This window comes from Ixodes scapularis, unplaced genomic scaffold (assembly GCF_016920785.2).
Source record: "Ixodes scapularis isolate PalLabHiFi unplaced genomic scaffold, ASM1692078v2 PGA_scaffold6__148_contigs__length_123643588, whole genome shotgun sequence".
Taxonomy (NCBI): domain Eukaryota; kingdom Metazoa; phylum Arthropoda; class Arachnida; order Ixodida; family Ixodidae; genus Ixodes; species Ixodes scapularis.
In genome coordinates this window covers 54989135-55014906 of record NW_024609881.1, presented here as the reverse complement: position 1 = coordinate 55014906, position 25772 = coordinate 54989135, and the positions used below count along the sequence as shown (strand labels likewise).

At 46.6% G+C, this 25772-nt stretch overlaps 1 protein-coding gene across 1 annotated transcript in view; it reads right to left on the bottom strand.

Annotated features, from left to right (window-relative positions):
- LOC8032395 (transcription factor SOX-10) overlaps positions 1-23471 on the bottom strand; it is a 60550-nt gene extending 37079 nt beyond the window's left edge. Inside the window, exon 1 of the mRNA XM_042294768.1 lies at positions 22014-23471. Within this exon, the coding sequence (XP_042150702.1) occupies positions 22014-22432 (419 nt within the window). The 5' untranslated portion in view covers positions 22433-23471. The remainder of the gene's footprint in view (positions 1-22013) is intronic.
- Between the last annotated feature and the right edge of the window lie 2301 nt (positions 23472-25772).

Here is a 25772-nt window from a genome sequence, read left to right as displayed (position 1 = left end):
TATTCCCTCTCCTCCTCACTACGTCCCGTGTCGAGCTGGTGAACCGAAGCGAGGAGGAGAGAAGCGAGGCCGCTCCCCCTCATTCTCAAATTCTCCCGGAGGACAGTGATGTCAGAGGCCTCGCTTGATCGCGCCCTTCTTTTCGAAAAGTGCAGCCATCCGTTTGAGATATCGATGTACGAGCAATGTTTCGGAGTTCGTAGAGTCCCGTTCAACGCTTCTAGAGCCTTATTTTGCGAAATTCAAATTTCGGTTCAGTATCCCTTGGGCACCGCTGGCGGTCCCTGCAAGGATACCGCGCACACACGACGCACAGCAGTGCACGAACATCTCATTTCGACTTGGCACAGACCGTCGTTGAATGTCAAACGGTCCTGTACGTTCTCAGGACCTTACCGCACTGCCAAATCCCCACCACTGCCCTCGGGACCGAAGTGCAAGAGGTAGTAGCCGGCTGACTGCGCCTCGGACGCCGCAACCTTATCGTAGCGTCCTCGTATACGTACGCACCGGCACTACCAGACAGACAGTCGCCAACGCATGACGCCACTGTGTTCGCTAGAGTCATCAACACCGAACACGTGGCTTCCGGGTATCCGTGGTCGCGAGGCCGCGGAAGATATCTACTCGAGGAGGCCGATGAGATGGAACTCCAGCTGGCCAACTACCTCGGCATACCAACTCGTCAAGCCGAGAACCAAGGACAGCGCGACACCATGGGCGACGGCCGACGACGTGGCTCGGTAGTCTAGCGAACGTACAGCGTGGAGTAAGGAGTACCATCCAATCTGGATTCATCTCCACCGTGGCCAGCAGGAGCGGAAGAAACGAGCGCACTATACCGACTGAAAACGCTTCAGGGTCCTCCTGGGTTAGCCTGCAGGCACCGACGGGGCGCCCACCCCGCTGGTCGACCGCGTTTGGTGGCGGCGGACGGCTAAACGAGAGGTTTTGTGGTGGAAGGCGACTCCCCAACGCCGGACCGTCACATGGTCAACCTGTCCGAGAAACTCCAGGGGCGGTTTGCTCATCTTGCGGCCGCGGCTGCGGCTGCGGCTAAGAGGGATTTTTATGTCACGTGACCAGCTCCATGGAGACAAGGAAGTACCTAGCGTCCCTGCCGAATGGCGGAGAAATCCGTGTCACTTCAAGCAGAAAAGCCTAATTTCGCTCGCAGAAATTGACTGCATGGACTTTCAGCTGGAGTCCAATTGACTGTCCCTTTATACTGTAGGAGCGGCAGGTAAATTTACGGCCAGGGAGGGTAAATATAATCCAAAATAAAGAAAAAATCACGCGAGATAAAAGCGGTGGCAGTATATTTATATACCTCCGCCAGCGCCGGTGGCTCGCGCCCTTTACTGTGGTCGAGGGGTTAGAGCGCCGGTACTTGTCGCGGCGTGAAAGTCCCGGGTTGAAATCGCGCTAAGAACTTCTCTTTTACTTTTTTAATTTTTTTTATTTTGCGCATGTCTAACTTTTTATCTGTGATCTTTTTTACGTATCATCCACTTGCGCGCTAATACAATCGTTTCATTATGTTCACTAAAAGGAAACCAAGATAACAACATCGGTATGACTTTCACACGAACGGAGCCGAAACAAGCCTCCTTTCCCCAGCAACTACAGTTTTATGTGTTTTTAAATATACAACGCTCTTGCTATGACTCTTTTGAATAACAGGAGGCGCCTATTTAGTACTAATAAAGACTGCAGCTGTGACAACTTAAGAAAAAAAAAACTTCCGCAAAATAAGCAAACAGAAAAAAAAAGAAGGCTAGCAGCTGTAGATGCATTGATTGAGCGAAATCCTACAGGCAAGGCAGCAAGTCAAACATCTGGGAAAGGAGAAAGTCATGAAACCGAAATAAAAAAAGATCATACCTTTACTTGCATAAAATGTGATAAAAGGTGTATGTTTACTATTTACATTTTGCCGTGGCAATCGTTTTGTAAAATTAACACATTACTCGATGATTTTTAGTTAGAATAGCAGACGATCACAAACGAATGCAAAAATGAATCAGGCGTCGACATCGCTAACTATCTCTCTAACACAAACACCTAAAATGGCTTTGGATCAACAAATGGAATTAATTAGACCAGTTGGAAAATGGAACCAACAAATTCTAGAGAAATCCAGCAGCACAGTTACCTGGCGAACGAAGAGACGGGCAAGGGACGATATTGTCAACTTTCCGCGGAGTGCACGGCAGATGCAGGAGGCGTAGCGGAAGTTGGTAAAGAAAGCCAGAGACATGTATGCGCGCTTCCGAGGTCATGAACAACGAACTGGTGAGTCAGAAGACTCAGAACTACCCATCCAATGATATTATAGGGCTCATAAGGCCTTGTCTGCATTCTTAGTGGGAGGGCAGTCAAATACAAGGGGAAAAAATGACTGAGTGTCTGGCGCGATTTGAACCCGAGACTTTCACGCCGCGACGACAAGTACCGGCGCTCTAACCCCTCGCGCGAGCTACCGGCGGTGGCGGAGGTATATAAATATGCTGCCATCGCTTTTATCTCGCGTGGTTTTCGCTTTATTTTGGCTCATGTTTACCCTCCCTGGCCGTAACTTTACCTGCCGCTCCTACAGTATAAAGGGGCGGTCAATTGGACTCCAGTTGAAAGTCCCTGCAGTCAGTTTCTGCGAGCGAAATTAGGCTTTTGTACTTGAAGCGATAGGGATTTCACCGCCATTCGGCAGGGACGCTAGGTACTTCCTTGTCCCCATGGAGCTAGTCACGTGACATAAAAATCCCTCTTGGCCGCAGCCGCAGCCGCGGCCGCAAGATGAGCAAACCGGCCCAGGACAAACTTGGAAACAGCGCGAAAAAGACAAGGGACAAGAACGAGGAGGGAACGAACACAGCGCTGACTGGCAACTGAAGTTTATTCTTGCGAGGAACAGAAAGGAAAACATAAAAGATGCAAGATATATCAAACATAATCCACCCCCTTGAGGCACGCCCGAGCACTTGAACAAATCTGCCGAATTTCTTAATGAAAGGCACTTCGTCATCCGCCAAAGCCGCAGACGGGGCACTAAGACACGTGTCCGCTCCGTAGGTAGAAATAAAAAACGCCTAATCAATTTCTCTAGTCACTTTGTTGAGGTGACGAGCCACAATCTTAATCTCCGTGAAAACCGGAGAACACGAACACCTATCGCGGTGAACTGCAAGGTGTCCCGACGTTGATGACCGAAGGGAAAGGGAGTACTCCCTGGCCCTAACATTGACACACCTCCCCGTCTGACCTATGTAACAATCAGCACGAAATGAAACCCGAACGCCGGAACGCGTGGCCGCTGATACAGCCTGCTCCACCTGGAGGGCCCCTGAGAACTAATGGAAATGCCCCGGGGTTCGAGAGTGCGGGGCCTACTAAGATGAGCTCGACCATCGCGCGGCGCGTCTGGGAGTTCCGCGCTTCGCCGGTGGCGCGCTGTAAGCGCCGTCACATTCGATACAAAAAGCACTGTCACTCGCTTTGTGTATCGGATCCCCAGCGATATCTCTTCAGCGCTGTCGTTCATTAGACAGTTTTAGTGGACCGTACGCTATAGCTTTGCGTACGCAAAGAGATTGCGGGTCGTGAGTGCGCATGCGCAGAACGCAATAGAAGGACTAGCGTATTGCGTACGCACGCAACGCTGGGGATTTTGCGTTGCTGGCTAGCGAGTCTTGCGGGATGCTCTCGAGAGATGTCGGACCCAACGAGAGCGCCAGTTTCAAGATGGGAGTTGCCTCGAATGGCGCAGCAAGGGCGACGTGGTGTTTTCGAAGTTCTGTGTTACGTGAAATCGCGTGGTGTTCAGTTCGGCGATTCTTTCTGGGACCTACCGCGGTCGAATCAGATCGCCCTGCAGCTGGAGGAGTGCACAGTGGAAATGTTCACCGCTCGCAGTGTGTGTCGACGCTGCGATCTGCTCAACGCTAGCCTATTCCCACAGTTCATCGCCGACGGACGAACGACTCTAAAAGAAATGGCCGAAGTTCTCGCTATGCGCTGGACATCAGGGTCATGAATTTCATTCCGCGTTAGCATTGATCAAATGTGCCGTTTCCACGGGACGAGTGACGGAGGCTCCGTGATCGAAATTGGCTACGCACTCGTAGCCTCTGTACCCCGCAGAAAAGCGCGCTTGACGAGGCAGCTGTGGCTTGGTTTAATCTGAAATAAAATGATTGGACACTTTTTCTTTTTCAGCATTTCTTTCCAGGAGCATGGTTGCGCTATAAGCACGCGGAATTCTACGGCTCTAGCAAATTTAACCGATCACGCGCGGTGCTCACTCGAAAACGTAACGCACAACTAAATTCGGTCCGAGCAGATCATTTTTAGCGTACGCTATACTATTGCGTATTGCGTACGCAAGAGCCAGCAACGCTAGACTAAAACTGTCTATTATCACTTTGCGTATCGCAAGGGCGAAATTAAAGTTAAAACATTTCGTGCACAGAAGACCCGTAGTGCTCGATGACGTGTCACCGAAAATAACGTGCCACGCGCGGTTTCTGAGAAATAGTGAAACTTCATGAACGCGAAATAAATTTTGTTTATTCGCACACCCATATTCTTTATGAAAAAAAAAAAAAAATGCTGCAACAGACCGACGCGGATGCCTCGGTTTTATGAGCAATGCGCATTTTTTCGTGCGAGGTTATCAGTCGATTCTTAAAAAAAATCGAGAAATTGCTCGCTGTGGCTCTCTTCGGTAACCACCGATATGCCAGGCGTATCAATTCCGGAGCAGAATAAATTCATTACCCTGTCTTAGCAGGGCCTATCGCAAACAGTTATAGCCAGCTTAAGCGGCCGCCCGGTGTGGACCGGGCGACAGTGCGGCGACACAAAAGCACCCCGAGTGACGGCGGTTACAGCGCGCCACCGGCGAAACGCGAAAGTCCCAGACGCCCAGCGCGAGGGTTGACGATATCTTAGTAGGTCCCGCACCCTTGCACCCAGGTGCATTTTCATTAGTTCTCAGGGGCCCTCCAGGTGGAGCAGCCTGTATCGATGGCCACGCGTTCCGGCGCTCGGGTTTCATTCCGTGCTGACTGTACATCCTGCAGCCACACGACAAAGGGATCAGATACACGACACCCGTCGCGCACGTAACATACCGGGTTCGGTGGCTAACCACACACCGAGGCCCAGATGACCCAACGCGATTAACTGCGGCGCGACGCAGTTAATCGCGTTGGGTCATTAAGACTTTCTTCTCTGGAGGGCGTGGAAGATTTAAATGAACTATGGAACCAATTTAAAAGTGAAGTTTTCTACTGTCTGGATATATTTGTTCCGAAGGGGGTTAAGCGCGTGACAATACAAAACCCGTGGGCGACCCGAGAAACCATTCAACTCAAACGTAAGATAGCCTGCAACCGCAAGAAAAAAAAGAAAAAAAGAAAAAAGAAACTCGTGATACTACACTTATCCAAGAACTATCGCGTACCTTAAAATATAAACTAAAAGATGCGAAGGAGAAGTATTTTTCATAATCCATGCTTGAATTTATGAGGACATCAGCACAAACATTCTCGCGCCGTCATGGGTGGGTGTGGAATATGTCACCGATAATGACCGTATCACAACTGATCCCGCCAGAATGGCAAACGTGTTTAATACTTTTTTTTTCAATCTGTTTTTCTAGATAGTGACAACAGAGATGAAAATGTTGACGACATAAGAGGCGCACGGCTCCCGGCTATGCCAGATCTGATTATATCCGAGCAGGCTATTCTTGCTTTACTACTAGAGATCGCCACAAAAAAATCGCCGGGACCAGACAAAATTCTTACTGCATTCTTAAAGCGTTACGCAGAGTGGGAGTACAAGTATCTACTCGTTATTTTCAGTGCAAGTTCAGAGCGGCATCAAGTACCTTCGGACTGGCTGACAGCGAGAGTCGTACCAGTGCACAAATCTGGAGATAAGCATTCGGTTGAAAATTACAGACCAATATCGCTGACGTGTGCTTGTTGTAAGATACTTGAGCATATTGTATCTATAGAGCTTGTAGGTTTCTTGAGGATTCAAACATATTTTTTTTTTAACCAATATGGGTTTTGAAAGTCGCTGTCGACTCTAACGCAGCTTGCTGAAGCTGTACATGACTTTGCCAAAGCTGTTAATAATAAAGGGCAAATTGATGCGATATGTTTAGACCTATCGAAAGCCTTTGATCGGGTACCTCATTTTGAACTTGTTCACAAATTACAAAACCTGGGGGTAAATGAAAGCATTGTTTTGTGGATTAAAGCCTGCCTCACAAATCGAATACAGTTTGTGCAAGTAAACAAAAAGTATTCAGCTATTGTAAGTGTACCCTCCGGTGTTCCCCAGGCGTCTGTATTGGGGCCCTATTATTTTTGTGTTATAGAAACGACATTACGGAAAAGGTAGCGCCTAATATTCGGTTGTTCACAGATGACTGCTTGTTGTATGCGAATGTCTCATGTCACCATGATCAGGTACAGTTAAACTACTCTTTACAGCAAGTACAAAAATGGTGTAAGCAATGTAAAATGAAAATTAATTGTGACAAGACAGTCTTTTCTGTGACAACTACCAAAAAGAAAAACGTTCTTCCATTTGTGTACGAATTTGAGAACCGTCCTCTGACTCAAGTCCCTCAATTTAAGTATCCGGGCGTTACAATATCTTCTGATCTAAACTGGAACGCACACATGGACATCTGCTCCGCAGCCAAAAAAAGAAGCTCTGGTTTCTTAAGCGCAACCCTGAGTACGTTCCACCTGAAACAAAATTAACTGCATACAAAACGTTAATACGACCAACTTTAGAATACGCTTCTGTTATCTGGGATCCTTTTAGAAGTTACCAAATGAGCAAACTAGAAAGGGTGCAAAGAATGTCTGCTAGGCTTGTACTGTCGAAGTATCGAAGAACAGAATCAGTAAATGAAATGCTTAAACAGCTAAGTTTTCCACTCTTTTCTGATCGCCGGAAAATAGCTCGTTTAAAATTCCTACTCTTTGACAAATCAAATGTTTAACCTTAATACAAGTAACAATATAACACCCCGTGTATCTAGGCCTCTAAAAAGTACTCATTTATGTCAAATTAATTTAAAGAAGCCAAATAATGATACGTATAAGTATTCTCTCCTTCCAAGAACTATACCAGAGTGGAACAACCTCCCCGAAGAAATAGTATTAAAACCCTAGATTCTTTAGAAACATGCATATCTAAATTGTATAGCCAGTATTAACGAACCTTTCCCTCTGGCAGTGCATAATTTCGATTATGTGTTTTTGATAATTGAATGGATTGGGGCTTCCGGGACTCAGTTTATTATCTGCTCATGTGTTCTTGTCCTTTTTTTTATTTGCCTTTGTTCGATGTTGTTTTGCGCGCTCAGCAGCATACGCTCTTGTAAATTTTAGCAGTGAGAAGATATTATACTTCAAAATGTTGGTTTTGTTGTGTATTCAGCGTGACTTACCAAAATAGTGTACTCTTGTCTTTCGTGAGTTGTAGTCTTCAAAAATGTGCCTTCATATGTATTGCGTATTGGTCTAATTTGTGTACTGTTGCACTCCTGTAACAGCCCCAACGGGCTAACAGTATGAATAAATAAAAAAAAAATAAAAAAAATAAATAAAAAGACCCCGAGGAGGAACGTCAGAGCCGCCTTCAGCAAAGACTGCAGGCTCCCTCTCCACGGTACCCAACTGCGACGACTTGCACCCCCGGGCCTACCACAAGGCGGACAAGCGTTCCTCAACCTGGGAGCGTAGGGGCATACGCGTGCACGGACGTCGTTGTCGCTCGATGGCGCAGCCGTGACCGCCAACCGACCCAAGATATCAGCCCGCATGGCGAAGGCACCACAGAGGACGCCCTACCAGCTCGGTACTTCGCCAGGCGTGAAGCGGTCCCAACACCCCTCCTCCTCGTCTGGGAGTGCTTATAGGACTCGAAGAGATCCGCCGCTAACACCGTGATGGATCCGGCCGCGCGGGCGACAGAGAGAAACGCTGGGCGCAGTGTGGAGCTTCGTAGCCGAGGCAGCGCCATAGCGGGCCATTATTGATGAATCCATTTTCCCTGACCTATCTCCCACTAGCTCCTGCGGCCTCGAGCTTTCCTTTCAATAAATATTTTTGAAGTGAACTGAAATACAAGTGCTGTGACAGCGTTCGGCTCCAACTCCTGTTCAATTGGCGCTTCGCTGATCAAAAACATGTACCAGCGGAACGCGGACACAGCGCTCGATTGGTCAAGCGTCGCGCCAGCGCGAGTTCTCAACTTATTCGCTGGGGGCGCGACGATCGGACATAATTTTCAATAAAAATGCTATCACAAAATGGAAACCCTTACAAAAAAATTGAGCGAGGGAGTATCCAATTTGTATACAGAATTTAGGATTCAGTGAATCGATAACTTCTTGAACCTGTATCCAACTTTTTATCGCGTTTCTTGAGCTAATTGGCCGACCACTGGGTTTCGAAAAGCTGTACACTAAAGTGTCTAAAATTCAGATGGAATGCCTGTAGACTTTCTATCCAATGTTAAGACGTTTTAGTGTGTACCTTTTGTATTGAAACTGACGTGCCAATTAACTAAAGAAAGTCGTTAAAAATGGAGATACATTGTGGATAGCAAATATTGCTAGAATGTCTGTAGATCTTCTATTCAAAGTTCAGACACCTCAGTCTACAGCTTTTTGATCCCGAGTGGTCGGCCAATTAGCTCAAGAAACGCGATAAAAAGGTGGATACATTGTGAATAGAAAAGGTTTGCTAGAACTCCTGTAGACTTTTATTCTGGAAATTTCAGACATTTAATCCTATATAGTTTGTATCCAAAGCGGCTGGCCCAGGCTGATGTCGTCCTCCGTGTCCATTGCAGCCATCTTTAGGTTGTACTCCAGAAGCATGTCATCTGGGAGAGCACAACGCAAAACCGGGTAGAGCAGTGCACAGAAAGAGTCCTCGCTCACCACCAACTCCTTGAGTCCTCGCGAGCATGTAGGTTGTCATACTAACGTCTGAGGCCTTTAGGGTTCCGTGACGACGACACATGAGGAATATCCGTTAGGCCCTCTATGTCGACTTGGATGAGTGCTTCCTGGCTTCCGAACGTCTTCCGCAGGAGGTCCACGGCGTCGGAGTACCGCTGTGTGGTGGGCTGTTAAGCCGGCAATGGCTGCTCCACTCAGCGCTGATCGCAGGTACTTGAACCTTTCCGCCGGCGATAGGTCCGAGTTCAGATGGGTGGCGTTCTCGAAGCGTTCCCCCAAAGGCCTGCCATTTCTTCCGTTCACCGATGAATTTCAGAAGTTCAAATTTTGGGAGTTTGATTCTCGACTTCGCTGCAGCGTTGCCGATCTGTTAGCGATCTGTTAGTGCTTCCAATCAGGTTACTCTCGTTGGCTGGATTGTCGCGTTCCGCACTGCATCTTAGCTGGCTTTTCATCTTCGTCATGTAGTGTCACGACCTTGTCCGCATATTCGAGGACGTGGGTGAATTCGAGGTCTCCGTCTTACTCCGAAATGAGTGGTTCGATGGTGGCGTCGGCGATGCTACGTTCACCCTGCTCCAGGATCAGTCGTTCGATGAGTAGCTTTAGGTCCTCGCTGTTGGGTTGCGCAGACTGCAGCAACGCCTCAAAGTCGTTTTCTAGCCGTGTCACGTACTTGTGACCGAACCGCCTTGCGCTTTTTCTTGTGAACTTCCATGCTGTCGTTCTAGTAGAAGAAAGAATCACTCACTTTTCTTTCGGCGTTCCAAGTGTTCACAGCGCTGTAATCTCGGGTTTCCAGCATCAGTTTTTCTGTTACAGCTGTTTTCTCTTGCTGGCAAATGAGGCGCTACTTGAGTACAACAACAACAACACTTTTTTTTAACTCCGCTGCGAACAGCTTTCGTTCAATAGTCGAAATGTCGTGCGCAGAGACTCGCTTGCGTTTGCGTTCTGGCCGTCGTCTCATTAGGGAGTTTTCGTAGATCGTTTTCGCCGTCCCGCAAGGCCCTCCGCAATCCGCTACGATAGCGGGAACTCCACAGTCAAGGCTATCGGCGCGCAGGCGCAGTAGCAACTTCTTCGTTGCGGAACGTTTAGCGGAGGGGGCAACGCGGTCTACGAAAACTTCCTATTGTCCTTCTTTTCGTCGCTTCCCTCTTCGAAAGAGATGAGGACCCCAACCGCCAGAGGCAACGGGGAAAGATGCGCCCATTTGTTCCTCCAAACCGGTTCCAACCCGGGACGGTCACGCACGGCGCCGTAGAAGTCACCGTATGAAAGGACGCTCTTGTCTCCACGAGGAAGTTCGTCCCGAATCTGAGATTCTTCTAGTAAACGTTACAACACAGTGTTTTTTGTTGTTGATTTTTTTTAGCTGCGCGAAGTTTTTAAATAACCCCCTTTATTTAAAAACTTCGCGCAGCTAAAAAAATCAACAACAAGAAAAGTAATATGAATGCGGTTTTCGATGCGTGTTTATATGGCTTGACGGACACCAGGTGGGAATATAACCATTTCTATTATCGGACGAATCAACTAAACTTCGGTAAAAACTTCGGTTTTTAATTACTATAATTAGGATATATGCTTTTATTACAAACTTTGAGGCGGTCGTATGCCAAGACTTTCATTTTGTGTAATTCGAATAACCAGCGTGTGTTCCGCGATATTGCTCTCCGAATTTTGCACTTTTAGCCTACTAATGTAGCGAAGGTTTACAGGAGGTGAGTAGAAAAAAAAAAAGTCAGATTAAGTAGAAAATTCGGGGGCAGATATTTCGGAACACGGAAACGACAACAATTTTAAAATATATATATAAAAAAAGAAAATAATCTATAGTGGCCAAAAGAATAGAATGATTGCACTTCCATAACAGCGTCCACCCTGGTCTTGTCCAAAGCAGGCTTTCCGGCCCCATCGTTTGGACGTTGCTCTTTACACAGTAGAGTGGTTCTATATGGTCTCAATGTAAGCTTCGATCTTGTTCATTTGGCTAAAAAGAACATAGTTCCGCCAATTGTGTATTTATAATTTCTTTGTTCGTAGAAAGTGAAAAGAAGCTCACTTGTTTATACATTAAAGATATGTCAAGTTATTTAGCTTTATAGACCACTGATGTCAAAAAAAAAGTTTATAAGAATGAGGAATAAAACATTAATCTAAATTTGACACATAAGGGAACAACTGCAGTGTATAGGCTTTTGTCTCAACAAAGGCTATACAAAGTCTCAACACTACCATTAATAGAAAGTATATAAAAAGTGGGTTATAAAAATTAATCCAATCTCAATACATATTTTAACAACTGGAGTGTATAGGCTTTTGTATCAACAATGGCTATACAAACTCTGAAGACTGCCATTGATAAAAAGTATATAAATAGCGGGCGATAAAAATCAATTCAATTTTGATACACATTGTAACAACTGCAGTGTACAGACTTTTACCTCAACAAAGTCTGAACAATACCATTGATAAAAAGTATATGCAAAGCGGGCGGTAATAATGAATCCAATTTCGATAAAAAGTTTAACCACTGCAGTGTATAGACCCGTGTCTGAAAAAGGTGTACACACAATGTATACAAATACGTTGTTAGAAAGTGCGTAGGGAAGAAAGTCGCAAGGATCGTTAAGAAGTCGCAAAGATTTCAATGCGGAGGGCAAGTTCGTCTGCTTCTTGCGCAGGGGGTAGCGGTGACGTCAGAACGCCGAGCCCTGATTGGCTGATCGCGACCCCCTATCTGAGCGTCGTCTGCTCCTTTGCAACGTCGTCTGCTCGCAACGTCGTCTGCGTCTGTCTTACCTTTCCTGCGACTTTCGGAAGTGCAGAGGCCAGATTCACGAAACGATCTTACGCCAAAAATGGGCGTAAGACGAAACTTAAGAACAAATTCGTATTCACGAAACGAAATTTTCGTAAGTTTTGCGCAGGTTACGACGAAATCCTACGACAGCTCCGAGACTGTCTTACGCACTTCTTACGATCAAATCAGCATGGCCGACAGCGTCGGGGTCGCGACGACCCACGGACGTTTATTTTTCTACGTGCGCTTCTCATGCGTACCGACTGGAAGCAGCAAGAAAAAAGTAAAAAAGTACTTGAAACAGACCACGACGAACAAGAACTCTGGATCCAGAAACACCCGGGAAAAGCTTTAACGGCCACGATTCCACCGAACACGATCAAGCTAGGGAGCCTTCATGTGCGCTTTGCTAGGGTGATGCCACCCTTTGTAATACCACTCGCCGACAAACCAGCAGCCATTTTGTTCCTCGGCGATAATCCGTGGGGCTTATAACCCTTCCGGAAACAAGCACCTTATCTCAGAAGTTCGGAGCAGCGTTGTGGAACCCACGGAGGGAGGATTAGCATTTTCCCCCTCGGATGGGATTACCGATGGACACAAAGGCCACTTTCCGGCGCACGGGGAAACAATGAGAGAAACAAAATGGTGGTGGAAGAGGGTGTGGGAAAGGGAAACAGGCAGTTGGCATCACTCTATGCGAAGCGCACATGAAGGCACTCTAGACCAAGCGAGTACGGCAGTTAGGCCTATCAGGCACTCCGCGACTCGGCGACCGTCTGCCCACGACCGGCTGGCGTGCTGAATGGAATATGCCCGCGCGACCCTTGCGAACCCTTCCCGTATTATACTGTGATCGCTAACCTCAATTTTAGATTAAGAGGTCAATTTCTTCCTTTTGTTATCTCCTTGTTTCCCGAGGCAACGGTGACTCTCGCCGGTGAAAAAGTGGTGAATCTCCGACACACGCAGGAAAGGTAAAGCAGCCATCGCTTTGACTAGCAGACGTAAAGCAGACGACGTTAACTGCGCCAACCCGCCGACGCCGTTAAAGAATGAGGGGTGTCGCCAAACACAAAAGGAGGGAAAAAGTATTTACTTGCGGGCACTAACACGCTTACTCTCGGTTCTTAGCAAACAAACGTCGGCGCCTCGGGACACCTCGCCAGTGAGTCCTTTGACTTCTCTCCTTGATGCGCGTCTGCTATTTGTTAGACAAAAACAACGTACCGCTCGAGTTATTTCGTCTGCCCTCTCTGAAAGGCGAAGTCGAGCTCGCTCGTAAAGACCTGCACTTCCGAAAGTCGCAGGAAAGGTAAGACAGACGCAGACGACGTTGCGAGCAGACGACGTTGCAAAGGAGCAGACGACGCTCAGATAGGGGGTCGCGATCAGCCAATCAGGGCTCGGCGTTCTGATGTCACCGCTACTTTCTTCCTCATGCGCAGAAGACGAAAATGAGCCCACTTGCGAAGCGGATAGACTGGGCAACTTTTTTGTTGTAAGGGAAAGCAAAGAAACCCGCATATATAAGCTGCTGCAATAGACCATTTCAAAAGCCCATCAAGCAACACTGGCGGTCGCCATTGCCGGGGTAGGAACCGTGTGATTGGATTGGATCTGGGTCCTGGCCGATGGATGACGCAGCTCTTATATGCCCAATACATGCCGTGAGTGCGTTCCCAAACAATGGCCAACTCGCTCACTTGGCACAACACCTACAAAATAGCGCACCCCTTTGAAAAGAGTCTATTTAGCTCCTGCAGTCTGTCTAAAAGATTCAGCGATTCTCAGAGCTTAAGATAAGACACTTCGAAAGGCCACTCTATCTGGTTAATAAACTCTAAGCGATTTGCTCTTTCTGTACAGACAGTATACTACACGTCGAGAGGCGTCGCGTCGACGTGGCCGCCCCAGCCAAACACGCTTGCACAGAGGGCCTGGTGTAATCTCCGCGGGCGGCTATTTTGCGCCAGCAGCGCGAACGCCTCTCGGAGTCGGCAGTTCTCTCAGGCCCGGAACAAAGGGCCCCCTTGTCCTCGGCGACGAGGGATATCCATCCCCTCGAACGTCTCGGCCGACGCAGCGCTTGCCTCCTCCCTGCGCTCGCTTCGGTACACAACGTGCAGCGGCCGAAAATCTCCCGCGGGTCAACGAATCGGCGTCGAATATCGCTATAGTTTCGGCACCGCCGTTCTACACCCTTTTCACCAACTCAGGGGACCCGGGTGGTGACCCCCAGGGCCTGCCAGCACCAGCTAAATTTCTCGCTAACAGCGGATGAATGGATGGATGGTAACGGGCGGCACCGGACGCCCATTGTTGCCTGACTAACTTCTCAACATCGCCACAGAAACGCCTAACCTAGGTGGAATTCGGCAATTCTGTATAGGGGCCTTACTTGGGCCTAATAATCTTCTGCTCCACGGGGTTAGCTAGTGTCAAAGCAATTTTTCCTGGCTTTCCTATGCGGAGAGCAAGTCGTCTGCTTCTTGAGCAGGATTTGCGGTGACGTCAGAACGACGCCGAGCTCTGATTGGCTCCGATTGAGGGGACAGTGGGTACACCTCAATGCAAGATGACTTAAGGTCTACCCACTATTTATTGTCAATCAGCCAATAAGAGTTTGGTGTTCTGATATCATAGCAACCCCTGCGCAAAAAAGCAGACGAACTTGCGCTCCGTATGAGTTTTGCTCTGGTTCGCCACATAACTGCCAAAGAGTCTGAAGCAGACGTGTACGGAACACATCCCAAACAGTCAAATTACTTGAAAATCTAAATGTTTTTGGAGTAATTTTTGTAATCATTTCGATACATTTTTAAGGAAGTAATGAGCAATCTTATTGCTTTTGGAAGTACGAAAATTACTTGTAACAATTGGTTTTCTTAATTCCCCTCCCCTTTTAAATGGCACCTCTTGTTCCTACAAGTTTCAAAAATCGTCGAATCGAGTCTCCGACAGAGGATGGTGTATAAAAAATAGTTAGAGTAGGAGGATACGAGGTTTATCGTAAATCCTAATCCTATAACGGACAGTTTGAAAAACCTCCGCCTAAAAACGGTAAAAAAAAAAAAAAAAAATCTGTCGCATTGAAAATTTGAAGCAGTCGGAAAAGTAACGCTTACTTTCTTGAAGTAACGACCAATTAATTTACCTTCCTTCTCAAGTAATCAGGTAATCTAAATATAGAGTTTTTAAGCGAGAGTAATTGTAATTTAATCGATTACATTTTTTTTCGAGTAACTTGTACAAAACTGATTGACACTCCATTCCTCAATTCTCTTTCTGCTTTTGCGGGCGCTTTCTTGTGTTTGGTGCAGGGCGGGCGCAATTGGCGATCGTCAAGACTCGGAAATGCGACTTCCCGAGTTTTAGACACAACGTCAGGTATAGCTCAGACGATGTCGTCTTGCTCTATATCGTAGACTGTTCTTACATTTATGGACGACGCAAAGCCGTTTCTTGCCGTTTCAGACAAAGCTAAGGACAACTGGCAACAATGATTTTAAGCATCAAGGTGGTGAAGTGTCGTAACTTTTATGCGTAGGTTATTTAGTGGCTCCAGTTCGAGCATAAGTCGATCTTCCGCTACGTGATTGCGATCCCAACCCTATACCCCGACCCAGGTTCACTCACGTGCTCAGGGCCGGAATAAAAAAAAAATTTGGGGGCCTGTGCTGAGGCTGTTTACGAGGCCCCTAACGATGATGATAATACTGATACGATGGTGGAGGTAGTGGTAACGACAATGACGGCAATATGTATATTTCACCACCTCATGAAACACAAATATCGCTCAGTCAATGACTCCATCTTGGAAGGTTTTCGCGTCGGTGAATTCGATGATTAAGAAATTCGGGTTTCATTGGGTGGAAATGAAGCGGATGCTATCGTGGATTGGAGGCTGTGTTTTTTACGTAGTCAATCACTCCCTAAGAGGTACAGAACGAAAAGCAGTGAACGATTGGGGAAAACGTTCCTTGTAGCGCACTTTGAGCGGCTCCATGTCGGGTGTCGTAGACTTCCGTTTAAAAGATGGAATGATGACTCCGCTTACCTATGAACTAGCTTCCTCCTCAAGTGATTCCATCGAGTAGTTGGAAACTCTGTAATGCGGGCTCTCTAGAGAAGGCAGGCTGGCGCCATTTATGAGGTGGCCATGGAGCTGCATTTCATTAGAGTGAATGTTTTGCAGTATTTGCAAGGTAAAAAGTACGTGTCCCTCTATGAGGTCGTTTATAACGCTGTCAATAGTTATTTGAGTCTATGGTTAAAGAACGATGCGCGAAAAGAAAAATTAAATATAGGCAAATCGCAAGTGATCCACGGCAACCCGAAAAACACGAGTCCCGGTAACCTGCAGACACTTCATCTGGGACTGCATGGCCACAATAAAACAGCGACAAGACGCTATCTCCAAACTCACACCAGGTTCGCGGCCCTCCCTATACGGTAAGAAGGCTGGGTTACCCCCGCGCATAACTATAACAGAGAAAGCAAATTATGGACTCACTTCTTGACTACGTCAGGTCAGCAAACTTGACGCAAAACAACTAAGCTCAGCCCTCCGGCCCATCCAACCTCTTAGTCAAGCTATTTTGGTATTTCTTTCCTCTGAATATACGAATTTTACTATTACTCACAGACCACAAGACTCTGCAACCTACTGGGTTGCAACCAAACGCAGGTGTGTGCAGGAGCGGATTTAGGGGAGGGGAGCCCAAAATCAACTTTTTTTAATAAAAAAATGTATAGACACCACACAAAACTCTAGTTTTTGGTGACAGCAAATATTGGGTAAAAAAAATAGACCTGGTCAACGTTTCGGTTGGAACGTCCAATCTAAGTATCCCCCCCCTGCTAACCGAATGCTTACCGCCCCCAAGCCTGACCAGTAAATCCGCCCCTGTGTGAATCAACCAGCCTTCAGCCTTCACCGGTGAGGAAGGAATTTCGATGCCGCTGTGGCTTCGGCATCGATTTGTATTAAAATGAATGTCGATGGGGCAGTAAACAGTTCTATTAGATCGTATAGATAAGTGTTTCCGCTTAGATCTTCCCCTCGTAGTCTAAAAAAAGACCGTTCACACGAAAGCGTTGCTGCGCGCAATTTGTGTTTTTGATTTTTGGTTAGAACCACGTTAGGAGGCACAGCGCTTGCCTAGGAACTAGGTCACGTTGTTTTGCTGCCTAAATGCTAGTAAAGGTAGACTTTTCCGGGATTAGCCTCTGGCGTATGCAAAAGAATAGCACCGTAACTGCGTGGCCCACTGCTCTTCTTTTTTTGGTTCGAATACGTTTGGTGATTTTCTTTTATCGGCGTGCAAATCGGAGGAATCGTTCCATTCGTTGACGAGGGGTGAACATTAAATATGCCATGAAGCCATATTGAGCTCGAGTTTTCGCAAAAACGTATCAAAAAAAAAAAAAAAAATTGGGTTGTGTGTGTGTTTATACAGCCTAGAACTTGGTCTGCCTCACAGGGGCGACGAGTCTTATTCCTACGGTCTGTATAACTCGAGAGCGCGCGATAGGAGAGCGTGCAACCAGTTGAGATTGCGTCACGGGAGCGCATGTCCGCGCCTTGGAAAGTTTCGAGGACTGTATACTCGCGACTATACAGCTACCGGATGGGCCCCTATTCAATACAGAAGGTAGCATTCAAGAGGTCGCGTTCTGCCTGCTCAATGCTATCGTTGGGACAATTTTGTACGTGTTTTTTTTTAGAAACTTCTATGAAAAATTTTATGAATATAATGATATCTTTCATATTCAAAATAAAATCTCGTCTTATGTTTCTACGAGCCAAAATTTGTTCTAGGGTGTTTGCTGCTGATTTCAAAGCCGTCAACGACTTAAAAATGCATCGAAAGTGTAACTCAAGGTAGGGCGTCACAGGATTTTGATCCCTATTGCAAACAAATAGACCAGTTTGGCTATTAATAGCCCAATCGACTAAGCCTGTCACCACACGGGCAAAGGGAAACATGGCACCGCCATGTTTCCCCATTTCCCTAACAAACAAGTCACGAGATTTAAAGATCCCTCTCCTAGGTACTGCGGCTAACTTTAGCCGCGGTTAGCGCTTCGAGCAAACGGGCCCTGGCTTGTAACGCAGTTTCGTGGATGCCACCCCAGCATCAAGTGCACTAGCCGAGAGAGACCTCTCATTAGCAGGCCTAGTAATGCAAGAGAGGCGACCCAGATATGAATCAGTCCATCACTGACGATATTGCTTCTACGCAGCTCCCTCGACGGGAAAAACGTAATTTGTGTGCATGTTTTCTTTTTTTCTTTTTTTTTTCTCGACAGTTGGCAAGTTGTATAATGGTCCGGAGCGCGTAGTTTCGGATTAACGTTTAGAACTTACATCGAAAGTTGTTGTCATTATTGAATATTTCGACATTTTGCAAATGGTGTATACTCGCGTCATACCACGCACAATATGCGAGCACTTCGCTACCGTGAGTGACCTATTTTCCCCTTCCACTTTTTTATTGTTTGATTTAAATTAAATGACATAATGTAATCAGTCTGTTTCTGTTAACTCTTATGCTTAGGAAATACGCCTTTATTTTAAATAAACGCTGCGAGGCAAAAAAAAAAATACACAGAGAAATAACATTGTATTTTTTGTGAACGCATCTTGATGGTAGAGTGTCGAGGACTCGCAACACAAACTCATAATTGCGATAATTTTCCCGGCAACGCGAAGTGTCTCTGGAAGAATGACCGCTTATGATATAAATACGATAAAACACAATACAATAAAAGTGCTTTCAATATATTGTGACCAAAGAGTTCTTTGTATTTTTTGTTTTGTACAAAGATAACTCAGATAACCATTCAGATGCTTTTTTTTTTAATTTACGCTTGATCATGACGCAAAATGAATCCGCGGATTGCGAGTCGGATGCGGTTCCGAAATTTGTGGATGCGGTTCGGATTGCTGATAGAAAGTCCGCGGGTGCGGATTTTATGCGAATGCTGAAACTGTTATCCGCGCGGGGCCCTATAGTCATAACTCATTCTACGGGCTCTAAGCATTCTAAAAAAGCAAGCATTACATTCATGCGTGGGCGATCTTTCTACTTCAATCGATATCAAAGACCGTTTACTTCGGCGCCCTCTGGTGTCGGCGATAGTACCAAGGTAATCGAACTTTGATACCAATTGTGGTAGAAAAATCGGCCACGCATGAATGTAATGCGTGTTTTTTTAGGATGCGTATAGTCCATAACTTGAGTTATGACCATAAATAAACTGTGGCAGCAAGTGGTTCAGCGCCCTTTTGAGACTATACACCCTCTCCGCAAGAACGCAGATATCTTGAATGGCGTCACTTCTTGGATGCGTTATAACACCGTTTTGATCTCCCCACGCCGCTGAAAGGAGTTCACCAAAAATTCGGTACTGCCACGCGTTCTATATTTTCTCGCATATTCCAGGTTGACATGTTTTATTATTTTTTCGTCCCGCATACCATGTGACTTAGAACAAAAGGAAACAAAGACCGTCTATAGTGGTGGGCGTTCTGCTGATAAACATATATTCCTCAAGCTTAAGCTTGTACTGGGTGAAGAAGAGACCTGAAGCCCTGACTGAAGAACGAAGATGACCATGAATTTGTTTGTCTGTTAATGAGCGCCTATCCCACTCTCTCCCGCTCTTACCGCAACGCCGGCTGTCACTCCGAGGCTTCTGCAGTTGATCCCTTCTTCGAAGTGTACGAATGTTCAAACGAATTAAATAGCAAAGCGATCATTTCACTTCTATTCGCGAGTGCGGGTCGGTTGTTTTAGAACTCTTTCGGCTACACGTATGGTGATGTACGTTAAGGAGTTGAGGCGATTGCAGATTAAGTGGCGAGAGACCCTACAATGTAACAGTATATAGACCTAGTGCCCTAAGAGAAACCGGTTTGCCGTTGTACGCAACACACGTTTGGGTAATTTGATTAGACCGGGACGAAGGGGGAGGGGAAGTAGCACGTTTGACAAGATGGAAGTTGACGTCTTAGAAGGTGCAGAAAACACATTGCAGTAAGAACCGGCTAAGTGGTGATGCCTGATTGTGGTCATTCAATTGACGGCGACATTTTTTCTTCACGAGCGCATCTCTTACTTGTATTCGGATATCTAATGGCGCTTCCAGTCTCCAATGCCCGTTTCGATCTGGATGAGGATTGCACCGCCGTGCGGTCGTGTACACCATTGCGTGATGCACGTGAAGAACCCAGTGGCACAGCACTGGCTAAATGTCTCATCTACAACGGAGACAGCAGACACCTGTTAGGCCTAAGTCGGGGTCACACTGCTCACACAAAAGACAGTCTGTATAGTCACCGCAATATTCGTGGTTTGAATGCCACATGCCAAGTTTTCTCCTTTAAGTCATTACCACGCGGCATTCGAAGCACGGATCTGGTGGTGACTCGCGTTCAATTGTGCTTGCAAACTACCTTTTGTATGATGTATAGACGCTTTACACACGCGCCAGATTTAGCCGCCATTGCCGACCTTCTTTTGCCTTACCGAGATGCCGAGACACTGAAGCGGGTGTTGACGGTCCTCCACAAAGGCCTATGCTTGAGAGAAGGACACAGCAGCACTTAAAAAGGCAACAACCTGTCTTGCTGTGGCAATGGTGAAGTGAAGCGAACGGAATAAGAGAAAACAAAAATTGAAGGTCGGTTATGGCGGCGCCCATGCACAGCTGCCTGAATGCGTCTTTAAGTAGTGTGACCCTGGCTTTAGGCTTACACTTTCACTGTTCATTCATAACCTCCGAGATTCCCTCCGAGATTCTTCATCTGGGAGGAGATGCACTGTTTAAACATCATACACAACATAATTTCTTTACGCCACCAGTCGAAAGGACAGGCTATGGTATGGCGGGTGGCGTCCTCAAACGCCCGAAGCAGACCTACGTATATACTGGTTAAGGCTGTCAATGCTGTTGTCCAAATTCCGCCATTGCCCACCCTTACAAAAATATTTACCCAATTTTTACATAATTTCTATAGAAAATTGTGTATGGAGGTTATAGATATTCTAAGGAAATTGTATCCACGTTTACATGCAGCGTTTATAGCTTTTTAGCCGCTTTTTTTCTGTCGACTTTCTATAGACCTTAGTGTTTAAAGATTGAATATAAATTACAACGTTTCTATTCCATTTCTAACAACAATAAATCAGTTTATGGCAAAAAAATATTCTGAATACTAATTTTAGGATTGCCACGACACATTTATGAAAAGATTGCACTCGCCACTTGCCGCGTGCACGTACGCAGATATCACAAACACACACGCCGCGGAGCACTCAGAACACTAGTAATTCAGTAGTGTTGAATGCTCCACCACTATATATGTACCCTACCCTTGAAAGGCAATCACTTGAACGAAAAACATCCCAGAAGATAAAAGTACAATATACTGCCCTTTTAAGTTGGGTGATTTAATTTTTTCCATACTTGAAATAAACTACATTTTTTTTAAAGGGGCCTTTTTGAAATTAACCTTTTACTGAATACATCGTTTTCCCTGGTGTTGTATTCGTCTAGGAAGTTATGACAAACAAATTTTATATTTAGAGCTACGCCATTCTTTCTAAGTACTTGATTATTAGTACACAGAAAGTCTACTGCTAATTTGGGCATGCTTTTTTTACCTGGGTTAAATTTAAGTCTAGGATATAAATCTTTAAAAGACAAATATAACTTGAAAAAAGAAATATTTGAAGATGATCATATACGCTCCTAGTATTTGTATCTTGTATTTATATACTTTTCTCCAAAGTGTAATTATATTTGTAATAAATACATTTTTGCCAAGGTATTTTACATTTGTACGCCCATCCCTTGAGTACGCTTTACTAAAGAAGTACTAAATTCCGTTACTCGTTGCTTGTCCAAGTACGCCAACCACGGGTTACGAAATCTCGATAGAAAAGGCAGTCTGCAGGGACTGTCTGATTCGTGTTTCTTCCTTGTATCATGGTCATGTCAGATTGGGCATACAAATACCGACTGAAGACATGATCGAAGCATTCTCATGTACCAAGCCAGGATGCTTCCAACAGGATTTGACGTGTGTCCGCACATATTTGTGTCACCGCGTCTCCAGTGAACATCTTGTCTTTTGTATATGATGCGCGAGCACTCGCGACGTCTATCCCCGGCGCACGCCATGGATGGACTCACCTCCACAGCTTGCCGAGCGTCTTGCTGAGCTCCGCGTTGTGCAGGTGAGGATACTGATCGGCCAACTTGCGGCGCGCCGCCTGCGCCCAGACCATGAAGGCATTCATTGGTCTCTTGACGTGCAGACGTTTCTTCTCGGAGCCACCCTGGCGCGTGGTCTTGGCAACCAGCGACCAGTCGTAACTCTGGAGCACCTTGCTCACGGCTGCCTGGATGCCCGGATTGTTCTCCAGAGGGTCCGTGCCGGAGTCCGAACCGTCCCCGGAGCAACTGTCGTCGTCGAAGACCGGGCCTGGTTCCACCGCGGACTGCTGTCGGTTGCGGCGACTCCCGCTCGGTTCCATGGTGACCAGTTCGATCACCTTCTTCGGGAAGAAGCTGTCGTCGGGGAATCCTCCCCGTCGCGGTGTCGACGGCATGCTGGCCAACTAACCCTAACTTTCGTTCGCCTATCCTTGTAAGAACATTACAGTGCGGGCAACGTTGCAGTGGACACGTTATCGAGGCTCGCTTAGTCCGCGGCGAGCGGACTAGACGGCCACCATTTTCTGGTGCGTCGCTGCCAGAAGCGATCACGACGGGATGACGTGTCACTCGTGTTTCTCCGGTCCCGGTGGTAGGCGTAATCCAGGAGGGCGCGTTGCGGAGGTCCTATTCAATAGCACTCGCGCGCCACAGATGAAGGAACCACCACAAGCGATGACTTGTCGCTAATCCGGGTACACGTGTCGGAGCCCCCACTTTGCACACACTAACATCCCGTAATCCAGCCGTTCACACTCGTTTCTTCCGGTAATTCACCAAACGTCCAGGTGATGCCACCACTTGTCTCTTCCAGCCACTCACCAAATTTCCAGTGAACGTCACCACTTGTATGCACCAGCTGTCCACGAAACGTCCAGTGGACGTCACCAAGTGGATTTCACAATTTGTCGCTACCGGCCGTTCACTAAACGTCCAGGGGACGTCACCGCTTGCCTTTTCCAAGAGGAACGCACAGTCCAGGGGACGTCACTCACCATTCGTCTCTGCCAAGACATTCACTGAATGTCCAGTGGACGTCACCACTTGTGTCTTCTAGCCGTCCACCAAATGCCAAGGGGACGCCGCCACTTGTCTCTTCCAGGAGAAAGGCGCAGTTCAGGGGATGTCACACACTACAAGTCTCTTCCAGCATTTCATCAAATGTCCAGCGAACGTCACCACTTCTCCGTTCGAGGAAGAGGACGCTTCCAGAAGGCGGCGCCGTCCAGGACAGGCCCCTGACGGTTTTCTCCGAAGACGGGCGCCAAGCCTCGTGGGAGCACTCAGCAGCGCGGCGAGTCCTTGAGGAACCTGAACGTCGGTCGCGTGCCGGCGGCGGCTTGCCGCTGCTGTCTGGTCGGATTAGCTGGCCGATCGGGAAGCGCGGCAAACGAGAGAGTGCGGGGCTCTGTCTCGTCCTCCCTCCACCGCCGGTTATTCTCGTCGTGGAGGCGGGACCCGCTCGAGGAGGGCCGCTCCATTCGCTCCGTGTGGGAGGGAGGCAGGGGAGGAGTCTTGGCATCTGGTGTCGCACCACTTGGACACACGAGACATGCGCGTGAACAGACTCCTCCTGCCAGACATCCACCCTTTTTTTTTGGATGGTGGGAAGAAACGTTTCAGCAGCTGACAACCTTTTTTTTATTAGTTGATGTTTTGTTTTTTTATTGCAGTAAACCTCAGCATCACTTCGAAGAAAAGCAGGAGTGATGTGCGTAAAGTCATTTGTTTTTAGAACGGCTAAAGCGTATTTATTCTCGAGATAAGATTAGCTGCAATGCTCGGTCTGACCTTTCGCTAGGCCTGCAGTCTCGTCAAGCTTGATTATTTCTCGCTTCGCCCCCCAGGATAGGAAAACTGGGACCCAAACTTCTCGTCCTAACTTAAGCCGAACCCAAAACTTCTTAAAAAAAAAAAAAAAAAGAGAGGGCACATCATGGAAGCTTGGCTGACTGTCCACACTCGCATTTTTTCGCGATAGTACTTTCTTTTTGGTCAACACACAGCTGGACAGGACTTATGTTTTACATCGTGCTGTGAACTTTCCATACCGGTGACCTCTTGGTGCGTTCTAGCCTCATATGATGATTCGCCCTTAACCCCCAAACAATTAATGATTCCAGGCCGGCGCCTGGTTGAGAGATGAAGGTAGACCGGCCCTTCTCTGCAGCCATTATTTTTACGGGGAACAGGAGTGGAGGGAGTAATAAGTATTCATCTTCATTTTACGCTTTGATCTGAACCAACAGGTCGTGATACACCCTTCCACCTTTCCGTATTTTGTATTATCTCTCTGTCACTCACTTATCTTCATATTGCTCATATGAAACCACGAGAGCCAAATTGGAAGGCTTAATGTAAGAAATGGCTCGTTCAATTGAGTAGCCTGCTGCAGGTTATATGAATCTGTTGTAAAACAAATTTTTCTAGCTGTACTTCCGAACTGACATCAGGGACGTTCATTTGTGTGCAACGGTATGACGCCTCTAAATGCCGTGTAAGTCAACATACGTATAGCACCTAAAAAAATCTTAACATAAAAAAAAAAAAAATCTCGAAGAGTGACTTATCGCTCGGGCATAACTCACATTTGATTTAAATAACGGGTGGGGAGACTTTTTCCTGAAGCAATAGGTAAGATGTGTGCCCCTTTTTCACGATGCAGACTGCATGTGCGGCTATGTTGTACCCGTTACGCAAAACAAGTAACGAAGTAGCGTTGAGCGCCATTCACACACTTGCAACCCAATAGGACCGAAAGAGACAAGATCGGGTTTAAGCCTCTTGCAATGACGTAGGACTTGCTTCGCAGCAGCGCGCATCCAGTCCTACGTCGTCGCAAGAGGTTCAAAAACTAGTCTCCTCTTTCTCGGTTCTTGCCAGTCGCAAATGTGTGAACGGGGCTTTACTCGTCTGTGAAGGACTAAAGCGTTGCCTAATTTTGTTATCTTCCGGCAAACGTAAAGAAATAGCCCTGCATTTTTTCCTTTCAGAACTAAGGAACGTTCTTCTTGCACTAATCTCTATTTTGGTAAAGTAATACATTTTATTCGAAAGAAGCATATTAAGAGCACGGGCACACCAGAGCCAAAGATAGGCTTGTGCGGCGTCGCCCGGCATGCATCGCCCGGCGGCAGTGTTCACAGGGACGTAAACTTCATTCGAACAAATGAAGTGACGCAGATTAGAGTTCTTCGAGAGTAAGAATGGCAGCTCGTTATTGGCTTCGCGGATTCAGCCAAACGTAACATTAGGCAGTTGATTAAAATTATGAGAATGTAATTAAATCTTGATGATTTACCGTAATGCGTGCGCACTCCTTGCACGACATAACGAGGAATGTGCAGGCACATTGTTACCGTTTTTATTTTATAGTCGTCCTGCAAAGAGCATTTCACTAAAAAAAGTTTATCAACTGTATTAATGAACAAGTCTTCAGCAAGAAAGTCGTAAACGTAGCAAAATGTTTGAACAGCACTTGAAGAAGGGAAGTCTCTTCCCGAAACGGCGTGTATTAAAGCCTCTACTGCTGTTCAAACATTTTTCTACGTTTAAAAAAAGTTTGCTCGAATAAAATGGTAAAAGAAGGTAAACCGGCAAATCTTCATAAACTATTTGACTTTCTCCAGCTCAGCCCGTAAGGGACACCTCGACATATGTGTTAAGAATACTATTAAAGTAGTGTTTTTTCATGTAGTAGAAGTACAGTTTACAACACGTTCCATATCTATAAAA